Source organism: Acyrthosiphon pisum, chromosome X (assembly GCF_005508785.2).
Source record: "Acyrthosiphon pisum isolate AL4f chromosome X, pea_aphid_22Mar2018_4r6ur, whole genome shotgun sequence".
Lineage (NCBI taxonomy): Eukaryota > Metazoa > Arthropoda > Insecta > Hemiptera > Aphididae > Acyrthosiphon > Acyrthosiphon pisum.
Genome location: NC_042493.1, coordinates 83,513,334 through 83,526,848, shown reverse-complemented (window position 1 = coordinate 83,526,848; position 13,515 = coordinate 83,513,334). Strand labels below are relative to the sequence as shown.

The 13,515-nt window shown below is 27.7% G+C and overlaps 2 protein-coding genes across 5 annotated transcripts in view; one reads left to right on the top strand and one right to left on the bottom strand.

Annotated features, from left to right (window-relative positions):
* The window catches only part of LOC100575883 (zinc finger protein 595), an 18,596-nt gene extending 11,345 nt beyond the window's left edge, over positions 1-7,251 (bottom strand). The window contains exons 1-4 of one of the 3 annotated variants that reach the window (XM_016805452.2): positions 6,300-7,251; positions 4,092-4,295; positions 3,850-4,002; positions 1,172-1,215 (exon numbers count right to left, since the gene is read on the bottom strand). In XM_016805452.2, the coding sequence (XP_016660941.1) occupies positions 1,172-1,215; positions 3,850-4,002; positions 4,092-4,265 (371 nt within the window). In that variant the 5' untranslated portion in view covers positions 4,266-4,295; positions 6,300-7,251. Of the gene's footprint in view, positions 1-1,171; positions 1,216-3,849; positions 4,003-4,091; positions 4,296-4,353; positions 4,568-6,299 lie in introns of those variants that run through there. The other 2 variants (XM_003245340.4, XM_029490353.1) reach the window with 2 other exon arrangements.
* Positions 7,252-7,795: 544 nt separating this feature from the next.
* The window catches only part of LOC100161436 (serine/threonine-protein phosphatase 2A regulatory subunit B'' subunit gamma), a 16,919-nt gene continuing 11,199 nt past the window's right edge, over positions 7,796-13,515 (top strand). The window contains exon 1 of one of the 2 annotated variants that reach the window (XM_008186111.3): positions 7,796-8,056. The gene's annotated coding sequence lies outside the window, so the exon portion shown is untranslated. Of the gene's footprint in view, positions 8,057-8,100; positions 8,418-13,515 lie in introns of those variants that run through there. The other variant, XM_001949549.5, reaches the window with a different exon arrangement.

Below are 13,515 nucleotides of genomic sequence, written 5' to 3'. Positions count from 1 at the left end.
GACTATATTAGAATGTGATTATATTGGTTACATAATTTAATGTATATTTATTTATATATATAAAATAAATATTGACTTCTTACAACAATGTATTGTATAAATAATATATATGAATATTACAGGTACTGAAAACTTTGAACTTTTCATCATAAAATTATAACAATTTATTATTGTATATTTTAATTTTTATGATACATAATGTATGTTAATTATTACTCAAAACATGCTCGTTTTACATATTTAAAAATAGTTACTTTTATACTTGAGTTCTAAATATCAACAATTACGATGTAAGTGTATAAGTATTATTATTATTATTTATTATTATCTTGAAAGGTTTGTGTTAATTAAGAGAACATTGCACCTGCATGTGTTGTCTCTCTTACAAATGCACGACCCGCCAAATTTGTGTTTATGAGTTCTAATTGTATGTAATAACTAATAACTTTCATTAATAAGAGAGAATTAACCTATTATTACACTTAAAGGTCAGAACATTATCTATGCTTTTTTGGGAGTTTTTTTTATGATATTTTAATTTTCAATCAAGATATAGGTAAGAATTTTTAAATTATAATATTTTACATATTCATAAATTGCTTAAAAACTTAAATATCATAAAAGTCTTCAGAAATAGCATAGATATCACCTTTAAGGTTGATAATAGGTCAAATCACTATCTCCTTAAAGTTTATAAAAAATTGATGAACATGGGTGGTTAAAACATAAGTGTCATACTCTCAACTATACATTCATAGTTATGCAATAAAGATTTAAAATATAAATGCCTAATAAGTTATCAAAGTATGTAATAATGTAATATAAAAAATAATAAAATACTATACATTCATGTCATAATAATATTTTCAGAAAATGAAAAATATAATATACCCAGGTAAGTGTTTAGATATTTTATTTACAACTTTGTGTATTTAAAGTATGATATTAAGATTCTATAACATTATGCACTATTACAGCAACCACAGTTTTTATAACTTATGTGCAGATTAGGTTAGGCTAGGCAGTAGGCAATTAATACAAATTATAACAAATAAAACACATTTCATAATTTAACTACTTAAATATTATTATATTTGAAATCCTATATTATATCAGATAATCAACGTTTCTATAAAATTAAAAATAAGTACTTAATACAGAAATATCTTACCTTTTTAATGTTGGATTTAACCTTTCGTCTTCTTGAATATCTACCTACAATATACATAAAAACTAAAATTAATGTTTGGAAACAAATAACCATAAATTATAGTATATATTGTAATTATTTTTATATGACACAGTTCACTACCAATCTTATGATGGTTGTTTTCATGCCCTAAACAATTTAATAATTATACATTTATAAACATTAGATACTATATAACTGCATCTCAATGACAAAATGAAGATAATTATTAAATATAAAAAGTATGTTGATTACATCTGTAATATTAAGAGGACGCTACACCCGGATGCATTGTCTCCGTCTAACAAATGCACAATACAGTAGAGTCTCACTTATCCGGACAATCTATATTTCGTACTTTAGTACTCATGTATAATGTGTATATTTGGGAATACCCATAATTAAGATATTATCGTTTCGATAACATATTAAGATATTTAAAAAAACAACATAAAATGACAACTTATATCACAGAGTTTTTCAAGTGAGTTCAGTCTAATTTTCTACAATTTTTTTTAAAATTTGTATTGATATATGTACGTATGTAATACATCTATCATAATAACATTATTAATTTGTAATGTAAAATTGTAAATCAATAAAATACATATTTTGAGTTTGTATAAATACATAAGGTGTTTTTTGCTTATATTTATTAGTAAGTTTTAAAAAAACGTCATTCCATTTAATCCGAATTTTCGATAATCCGGATAGTCAGGATTAGCGAGACTCTAATGTATAGCAAAAACAGTTTTGAGCGGGATAACTTTACCCCTCTGTATTTATAGCAGAATTACCAAAATTCCACAACGCATAGGGAAGAGCTTTATCTGTGTCGTAGCGTTTTTGTTATTCGGATAACATAGATATAATTTAAAGTTATTAATATTATGTTTTTTTTTGTTTTATCATTTAATTATTAAAAATTATTGGTTAGTGCTAATAAAGAGAAATTAAAACGCTACAGATAATGTTCTATCTTATGTTGTTTGAATTTTTGTAATTTTACTATAAATTCAGCGGGAGTAAAGTTGTCCCATGCAAAACAGTTTTTGCTATGTTGTACATTTGTAAGACAATGGTTTAGGTTTAGCATCCTCTTAAGAGTATACTTTAATAGTCATCTATGAGGAACATAATTAAATAATATTAAGTAATTATTCAATATAACCTACAACATACTTAATAATATTATTTAATAAATATAATTGTAAATATGAGCGCTGACTTTATTACCAGGCTAAATATATAGATATGATGATCATTTATAGATGCATTTTTATTATGGGCTGCATACGTACTATGATTGCATGGTTTAGCATGGAAATGAATCTCAGCTGACAGTGATTTTTAAATTTATTTGACCATGAAATTAATAATTAGTATTGTTTTGCTAACACAGATATCTATATTCTATATTATACTATAATATATTATATAATATATTATATAATATAGATATCTGATTAATTAATAAATTGAAGTGATAATATGCACTGCTAGTGGCGGCCATGACACCTGTGTATCATAAAGTTGTAATCATAACTATATATTTAGCCATGATTAGGACTTTTCAATTAGGAAACAATTATTTATCTTGCTCACTCACTATAACTGAAAAAATATAAGGTTGTTCATTGTAAAGACATGTTAAGGTTATATATATATTTTTTTTTTTTAGGCCGCAATGATAGAATACAGAGAATCCCTGTTGGTAAGTATATTTGGGTTTCACCCATCACTTTTCACAAATCAGACTATAGTAGATAGTAATAGTAGTAAACAAGAGCTTGGAACTTCGGGTAGGTATTTGGATATTTTAAACATTTTTAAGAAATCCGATGATTTGTTTCAAATTACATACTCTAATCCAAAAATGCATGTTGTATATTTTTACATATTTTAACAAATTAAATATTTTTATAAATTAATGTTAATCATAAAAGAAATTTAATATAGAAAGTACTGAAGCTCACCTATATTTTATATAAAACTAGATTTACTAATTATTTTTTATTGTTTATGGCCTTATAGGTATGTATAGTATATTATTTAATATTTAATTGAGGAATTCAATATTTTGTTTCTATAGTAATATTAAAGTAATAAAAAAAATGACATAGGTTTTATCTGGAAATTTAAGATTTTTAAGTGTACATGTATATGCAAATATATAGTATATTAAGTGTTATACACCCTATTTATATTCAAATTAGCTAACTTTATTAAACTTAAAATAATATTTTCTGTACCTACACAATTTTTTTAATTATGTGAACATTTTTACCTAATTGTTCTAATTTAATATTATAAGAAGTGGAAATATATTTGATATTGTTAGAAATTCCTCATTTAACTTATAAACAAATAATACAAATTAACTCAATATTTTTAAACTAATTATATACATTTCATATCATTGATAAATTAATTAATCAAAAAAATGTATTTAATTATTATAAAATATGTCAGATACAAATAAATTTAATATGAATGAATTAGGCATATGAATAAATAAAAATTGTTATTAATAATTTAAAAGTAGATAGAATTTGTATTTGTAATTACCTACATCAGGTTTGGTACCAGCAAGTATTTGATATAAAAGTAATAAATTATTTACTGTCAAAATAAAATTGGAATTTAGAAAATTACATTACCTTGCCATGATTTTGGTCAAATGGGTTAAGTTCAAACATGTTTCTAAGTTTTTGATCTGCAACACTGCTGCATTCATATAACTCATTCCATACAAGCACAGCAGACGCACAATGATAACATACTCTTTTAGGTAATAAATCATCTTCAGAAATCTATAAAATATAAAAATCATTAATGAATACATTAAATTGCTAATAAACATTTTTATTATATATAATTAAAATTAAAATGTGTACACTACATTTATAAATGGAAGATGGGTTTTTATTTTGTTTTCTAACATATGGTCTGCTCCTTCATCAGCATAAATTGGTATCAAATTTTCATCAAAATTTGCACATAATCTGCATAAATCATTTATAGTACATGATTGCATACTTATATCTTGATTATTAGCCATATTAACTTCGTTCATTTTGATTTTGATTCTTGATGAGTAACTTAACTAAACAATAAAATATCAACATTAGATATAACAATTATTTTATATATACCTAACGCACATTTCACAATTGCACTTATCATTCGTTCATAGTATTTTCATCAGCCTATGGTCTATATACACCTGTGAAATGAGTCTGATACACATGAAATCTTTTAATTTAAAAATCAGATGATATTTAAGTAGGTACCCATCTATTTCCTAACACTAATACTTCGACTAATACTTTAATTATCAAACCAAACAATTAAGTTTTATTTCTGGTTTTTTCAAAAATAATGTATACATAATTGTAGGTACCCCACCCCCCCCCCCCCCACCACTTAGGTACTAAAAGGTATTATTTTCAACAAGTTTGTTTCTAAATCACAATATGTAAAATAATCTAATTGAAACAATGAGAAAATGTGAAGATATCTATCATAGGCTTATCATTTTTAATGTGTACAATATTGTAAAATGTAGGTACCTAACTATGTTTAATTCACCAAATTGAAGATAAAAAAGTTAACTTATAGTGGAGTACTAAAATGAGTCCTACCTATCTAGGTAATAAAGATTTGAACAAATGTATGGATCACGTTATATCCACATGTTACGTATAATGAATAATGGATAAAGAATAATATTCTTTCCTGTAAATTTGGTTATAGGTCAATTCATTCCAACATTAAAATTAACATAGTAAACGCATAGTAACAGACATAAGATACTCGCCTCAATGGGTACTTAGTAGAAATTTTTATCAAAATATCAGAGAAGTAGACTTCCAAAAAACAAATATACAAGGAAAAAAATCTACAGTGTCTAATTAAAAATATGGAAAACATTTGAAAGAAAATATATTCAAAGTTATAATGTCCATATGAAATGCCAACCATGTAGCCGTTGCTTGTAGAAAATAAGCGTGATAAGACATTTAAATCTTCATATTTTTTTAATTGACACCCAAATGACGGCATAATACAGGTAAATGAATATGAATAAATTACATTGTGACATTGAAATTATAATACTGCAATGGATACCAACTATTTTTAAGCACTCATGATTATTACCTCTAACTACTTTAGGAACCTACTCAGCAGCCCCCCCACCCCAAAAAATGTTAAGAAAATTTAAAAATTATTTTTATTGTCTATGATAGTAGCTCAAAAAGTCTTAAATTGTATTTAAAAATGTACGATAAGTATTAAAACTTTTCAGCCATTTATTTGTGCTAGTGCGTATTTAATGTGTAAAAGAATAAAAGTTGATTAGCCTCCTCCCCCCCCCCACCGAAAAAATCCAGGCTACGCCACTGCTACCCAGTTATTTTTAGGAATGTTATACATAATGCATTAGAGTAGATGCCATGCTAATTACTTATGTAGATAATGTATAACTATAATTATTATTATTTTAATTAAAAATTTAAAATGATAGGTAGGTATTAAGGTAACGGATAATAATATAATATGCATGGATATATTTTTTTCTCGTATACATTTTTTCGATACTTTGTTGCCCGGATACCTAAGTATTGTTAGCATAGATTTCTGCATTAGAAGTCTGTTGGGTTTTGTATTCACACTGCCTGCCCATGGAAGCAGCTTGTGACACATGTCCCCCATATCTTCACAACGGGTATTGAATCTAGAAATTCGCTAGACTAAACCGGTGTGAAAAATAATGCACCGGGATGTTTGGACCATATAATTTACATGGTTCATTATCCCGGTGTGGGATAATGTGGGATAATTTTAAACCGGTTAAGTCTAGCGAATTTCTTAAATAATCACAATTTAAATCAGATGTTACACACCCGTAGTACCTACTTCCACCGATCGCCGAACACCCAAAAATTCCAAATCTGGCACCGGTCAGTATCTACTGCCAGATCGGGTCTGGAGTGCGGCCACCGTGGAGTGGCTAGTTTCGGGCGTGGGTGGTAACGATCGGGAACACCGACGTGGCCATGCGAGACCGGAAAAACGTATAAGGCTAATGTCTACAACGCGTACTCACCCGGAATCCGTGGTCCCCGATCGCTGAGACGTCCGCCGGCGGCCACCCGTCAATGTGCCGAGCTTGCGGTTCCGTAGCTCACGTCATGCCACCGTCGTCGGACACTGTTCATAGTTCGTATCTCAACAGACATCGGATACGAGGAACAGCGCTACGCAGTGGCGTTGGTTATCGATTGATAGAGCGTAATCGCTAAACGAGCAATCGTAATATTATTGGACCGTTTGTCTGCCGTCGTTACGGCGGCGGCGTTACAATGACAACGCGCGCGGTGCGGCCGGTTGGCCGAGACGGTCCAGTAACGAAAACACGCTAAATATGGCGGACACCCGTACGAGTGATGTTGGTAGTTGTTACTCGTTATGGTTGGCTTTGCGAGGGGATGGCGGGATGCGTCGGCGTCGACACCTCTTGTTGTGAATTTGTGATGCTACGAGTGATTGGTGGGTAGGGGGGAAGTTGTGGCGGGACTAACAGCGACTGGCGAGGCTGGCGCGCAGGCTGGTTTGGTGACGCCGTGACGGTGATGGTGATGGTTGTGGCACTGGCAGTACCGTAGTGGTTACGTTTGACGGTCGGCGGGGAGGGGGGGAAGCATAACCGTGTGTAAGTGTGTAACCGGAGTGCGAGTGACGGTGACCCGTCGGTTCGCATTTACGGGCCACCACCGTTCGGTCAACGACAAGTGTTCCACTCATATAGCCGACACACCGTATGTGTTTGTACGGCTGCATCGTCATTGGTCGTGGTTGGCAGCTGCGTATAGCGCATAGATCACGATGTTATAATATAAAAATCATCCCACATCCCGCGTTGCTCGTTAGCCGTAACTCGTAAGGCAGCAGTGCAGCACTATCGATAAAAATTCCTTCGACAATTATAAAAAACTATAATAGAAAATGCCAAATGGTATTATAAAAATAAATGAGTTATGAATTAGCGGTGAACGAGCAACGACAACTGACAAGTAATAACTATGCAATGAACATTTTATAATATTTGCCAATACGTAACGATTGTTACCTATAATAATATATAAAATTGGCATATTTTTATAACAACTACCCATTTACTTAAATACATTTTTAAAGAATGTATCTAAATTGTAAATTAAATATCGTGACATGTATCTTATTCATATTTCCCTACAGCTAAATAAATCATATTTACATAGATATGTATTGGTGGTGCCGTGGGGGAGGGGGTGGTTAAAATAAATTGCAATTTGCCTGATCTAAACATTGAGAAATACAATAATTATAATATAGGTAATACGTAAGTATACATATAAATGTATCAATTTTTGATTGAGGAAATGGTTTTACCCCACACCACCTTAGCACGATACGAGTGTTAGTCGAGTGTAGTGAAAATTTTAAAATTCTTTCGATTTACTCTAACTTTTTAACTGGTGGCTTAAAACGTGAATTTTTTAGCGTTAATTTTGTATGTTACGCGTTTGTAAGGCGGAGACAACCATAGGCGTATAATGTATAAATATATATTTATATGTCTATGCCCTATGGTCTATGGAGACAACACATGCGGGTGTGGCGTCCTCTTAAGTGCAATCAGTATCACACTATCACGTGCATCATTATTGTTACAACAGTGCGTTTAACAATTTTATTGTTGAAGTCATGATTTAACTAACGTTAACTTCCCGCATTCCGAGTTAATAGTTATTTATCGTTATTGTCATGGGTCAGACTTGCAAGTTCCTAGCACAAGCAACCACATTTCAGAACAATACTGTGGTAAGTGGTTGTTATTGTGAATTCGTAACCAACAGACAACAGCAGCAGCTGTGTTGTATAATGAGCAGTAGCGCAACCAGTGGGGGGTTAGGGGTTGTAACTAACAATTATTGATAACGTTTAGTAAGTTTGATAACTGATAATGACGACAAAATGTATTATTTTGATATTTTGAATCTGGGACTGAGTACTGACTAATTATTAAAATTAGTATTTAATAACAATACGTGTTAAGTAGTAACTAATAACTATCACATATTATTATGATCACCATTCACCAATAGGCAATAACCATCAATCATCATTTCTCAATATGTTGACAAATCACAAAATATGATTACGCTATTACAGTACCACAGAGGTAAGGTTCACAATGTTGATTAAAATATAAAGAAAAACATCACTATATACATCACTTGACATTTGTTCAACATTTGATGCGCATAGGCAGCGAATGTACCAACATGCATATTTGTGTTTAAATAATAATAAAGTAGTTCAACTTTTAAATTATAGGCAACTATATTTTTAGCACGGTTGTTTGGACACACTTGTCAGGTTAACAAGAATAATATTAGTGGTACAATGAACAAAAATTATGCTAATGGTATGGTGCTGTCTCCTAGACCACTTAGTTGTGTTAGTTATATTAAGACAATATTTTTCAATTGTTCCGTCGCATTATTTGTAGAAATACTATATTTACGGTGTCATTCTTTATTTGACTATTATTTTTTCAACTCAAATTTAGTAATTTTAAAGAAATTAATTAATTTTTTTAGATATTTTAAGAAGTAAACCAAAACAAAAAACTGCAGCAGTCTATGGGACCAAACCATACCACTTACGGATTAAGTCTCAACGTTTGAGTTAGGTACCCATAAAAGTGTCAATCCCGAGGTCAATCCTATGCATAATCTTTACTTATTATATACATTATGTATAAAAGACCTTAATTTGGTGTTTATGGCCCTGTGATGGGTTTGTAGACATAAGCGAAACTAGGACATTTTATCAGGAAAGTCCAAAAGATAAAAATGAAAAAAATGCACGATTACAAAATAAGTTTTTAATTTTCATTTTATGAAGTCAGTATGTTTTCCAGTCAGTCATGGCCTGACTCGTAGTTTCACCTATTTTTGTGAATAATTGTCTAACAAAACAGTACTTCTTTCTTTAGGTCAATCTACAAATTATGGTTTTGCAACTAGTTTACCTTTATATTCAGAATAATATTTTAAAACAAATTAAATAGGTAGGTAGGTATGTATTCAAAAAAAATCCATTCGAACTAAACATAGAGATAATTTCAAAATTATTAAGTTCTAATCAATTACCTAAATAAAATAAAGGTGTGTACCTTTATTTTGTATCTGCTAATACTAATATATATATGTGTGATAAATATTCGTTATTAAATGGATGATTAAATAGACGTTAGCATATTATTAGCTATACATTGCTACTTAAACACTTGAGTTAAATTCATTAAATAGTTGTTGTTGATTAATAAAATGTACATTTTTAAAAGAGCGATTCTAATAATATAATTGACCTCCAAAATCATAATTCAGTAGAGCCTCGAGTAGAGTTTAATAATTGAACTATCTAATTGCTAATATTATCATCTGACATATTGAATTACCTTATTTATAGCCTTTAATTTACATACCTACTTTTAAAAAAAAACTAATGTACTTATGAATACCTATAGTATGGACCTGATTTCTTAGAAAATTGACTATTACAATTCATAAAAAAATTATTCAATGTTATACAAATATATATTACTAGATTTTTAAATACAAAATATTAATAATGTGTTTTATGAAGAATACTAATTAAATAAATTCAATATTAGAACATCGTAGGTAATTGTGTTTTATGAGGATTTTTTTTGTCAAAAATAATTGTTTTGATTAATGTCAATCAATGCATTAATTAAATAACTTCATCTGTCATCGCTTATTTTCTTTGCAATTATGTCACATAATTTCGTCAACCTAAAATTTGTATTCTTTAGTGTTGTCATTTCTCGCGAATGTTTACATTTATTTTTCTTAACTTTATTATTCATATTAATCATATATTCTGTTAACTCATTAAGGTTTTTTTTTATTTCCTTTACTATAATAGTTGGCCGGTCAAAGTCACATTCAGATTGAATACTTGAATTGCAAAATGAATTACTAGAGCATTTGGTTAGGCTGTTTATATCAATATCTTTTTTAATTTTTTGCATAACTTTTAACCATTCATTTGTATGTTTCAAACAATTTGCTAATAATTCACTAAGTTTATGTTCATTGTAATCATTTAATCTTAAAGATTCTTTGCTTTCTTTAATTGATTGTTCAACTTTTTTTTTTGCAGTGTTCAATTCATTCATATTCATTCCTTTTTTACAAAATTCGTCATGTTTATTATTAATATTTAATCTGTTTAATAATTCTTCACATTTACTAAGGGTATTATGAAATTGTGATTCTTGTTTGTCTATTATATTGTTAAATTGATTATTATCTTTTTCATTAATTTGATTTATCCTGTCATTTTGTTCTTTTGATGTTTCATGTATTTTCCCTTTTTCTTGGAGCATTGTATCACTACATTTTCTGTATAATTCTATAAGTAAATATGATTGGAATAATAATTATTAGTTGTAGATAAATTATGGTAAAAGTACAAATACTAATGAAACCTAAAATGTACCAACTGTTGCTGTTACTGATTGGTTTATGAAATTAGAACTTAAAACTTTCTGATGACTTAAAAAAGTAAATACTTCCTTACTTTGATATTATGATCAAAATCCTACGTATTTTTTAATATGTTGTCTTATATAATAATGGTGGTTTTAATTTCACCATTTTTAACACGTCATTATCTTAACTAAACTAACAATGATACAAAAACTAAATACCAAACTTATGCACCAGTATTGTTAAGTACTTGAGTAATCAAAGTACTTTTATGCTTTTTAAGTAATCAAATACATATATTAAATACTTTCATAAAGTATTTTTGTTTAAAATCAAATACTTATTCTTTTTAGTTTAAATTTTTTTGTATTTCAATTTTTATCATGTAAAATAAAAATAAAAAATAAGAATATATTTAATATATTTTTTACTGTAAATAATTGCACTCAACCAAAAATTCAAATACTTGACAATGAAAACAGATGATTATTTTAATTTCCACCAAATTATATGGTATAAGACACTTTATAAAATTAATATAAAACATGAAAATTGGTTTAATTAATTTTTCGATTAATTTATAAGGTTAAAAATATAATTTATATGAAAATGAAAATATTTGAAAGTATCTATAAATCATTTAAAAAATAAGTATTTGTATATGTATACTTTTAAAAAGTATCTTTTACAAGACAGTTAGGTATGCACAAATGCACAATAAATAAATAGTATACTGGAAACAAATGTGACCGGGATACATCCCAAACAAATCTAACTGAACAGATAGTTGTTAATTTTTTTTTAGTCTTAGTAAGACACTCCTATATCAGATAGTTTCTGGAGATTGATAAAGACGTTATGCTTTCTTATGTGGAATAATTGACATTTGGTACGGATGAAAAATACTTAAAAAATTATTAAAACAAATATTACGAAAACAATATTTCTTGATATAATATTTTGAATTTCCTGATTTACACTAAAATCTTGTACAATACATTAATACATACATTAAAAAGTCATAAAATGACCTGGAAATGCAAGAAGTGCTCTAAAAATTCATATTATTGAGAAATGCAAAATATAATTTTTACCTTTGAAGTATCTATTGTATGTAACTTTTATGTAAAATTATGTACTTTGAATGAAATATGCATTGTCTTAGAGCACTCAAAAAATAATGCACTTTGTATTAAAATGCAGGCCCTAATGATTATATCCTTTTTTTATTTCATATTATGTTCAGATTTTGTTTATAATAATTTTTATAATTAAAAAAAATCTTATAATAATTTGGAATTTCATCAAATTATTTTTTATATTCTAAAATTAAGGGGGTTCTACAATATTGTTTTTTTTTGGTGCAAATAGACCAATGCGTTCCAACGTACTTGAGTTTAATTTCAATTATAATTTTGAAAACAGATTTTATTTTGTTTTTATGACAGCTTTAGGGAGCTTCTAGAATCTACCTTCAAGCCACATTTTTAGTTTATTATTCTCCTTAACAGAATATTAATGATAATGGAGTTAAATGGATTATTCAGAATTTACAATTTGCCATGTTACGTGTATGTAAGACAGGGACAGTACATGCAGTTGTAGCATCCTTTTAAAAGATAAAATCTCATTTGAAATTTAAAAAAATCTTGTAGTTTTAAAAATATTAATGAAAAAAATACTGTTTTAAAATTCGTTCAAAATAGACCTCATAATAAATTCAAATAATATGTTTTCAAAATTATTATTGGAATAAAACTAAAGTCAAATGTTTGAACACGTATAGGTAGTTTTCTCCAAGAAATAATATTTTGGAATCCCCTTAACCAAAACCAATTGCTTAGAACCCAATATTTGGAAATTTTCAAGCAGTATAGACAACTATTAGAAAGTTAACAAAACATTATGTAGATTTGTTTATATTTAAAAGTTACTTACTAATAAAACAATTTTAAAATTACATTTTAACTTTTATTTATTTGAAAAAAAAATGATTTGAAATCTGTCTAAGATGGAACCTTTTGAGTGTTGGTATCAAAATAAACACATATTTTAAATTTAATAAATTTACCATACCTTAAATAAATTATTTGTGATAATACTCTTACTGAGAATAAAAAAAAATATATCCTTCTGATCAAAATTGAAATTTCTAAGACAAATAGTACAATGTATTTACCTATTGTACATATTAATTTATTATGCTCTATAATAATTTTTGTGGGTAATGCTGAAATATGCAAGTTTATGTAAGAATATATTATTTTATAATTATTTATAATATACACAAACAATACAGATATACATAATTACAATAAATATAATTAAAATGTTTTAAAATATTTGCTTTGTTTTTCTACAACCTAAAACTAATTGGTATACAATAAAAAATCTTAAAATTGAATAGTTATGTATTGGATAATTTTTATAATTGTATTGCAAGTTTTTTTTTAATTTATTGGCTTCATCAGATATTTTACAATTGTTATTTTCCCTACAATTATAATTATAATGTATTTTGTCAAAAACTCCGTTAAAAACAGTTAATTTATTTTCAGATAAAAATGTATAGTTACCTATAGTTGAATTTGGTTCTTATCTATAACATATTTAAAACTCAATAATACCTACTTTCAATTTATTACTAGGTAATATTAAGTATTTTTTAGGAATATTTTAAATTAAATTAATGGTATTTTATTTATTTTTATTCAAAACGAGTATGTTTTTTGACTATGTAAATTATGTTAAGAGGAC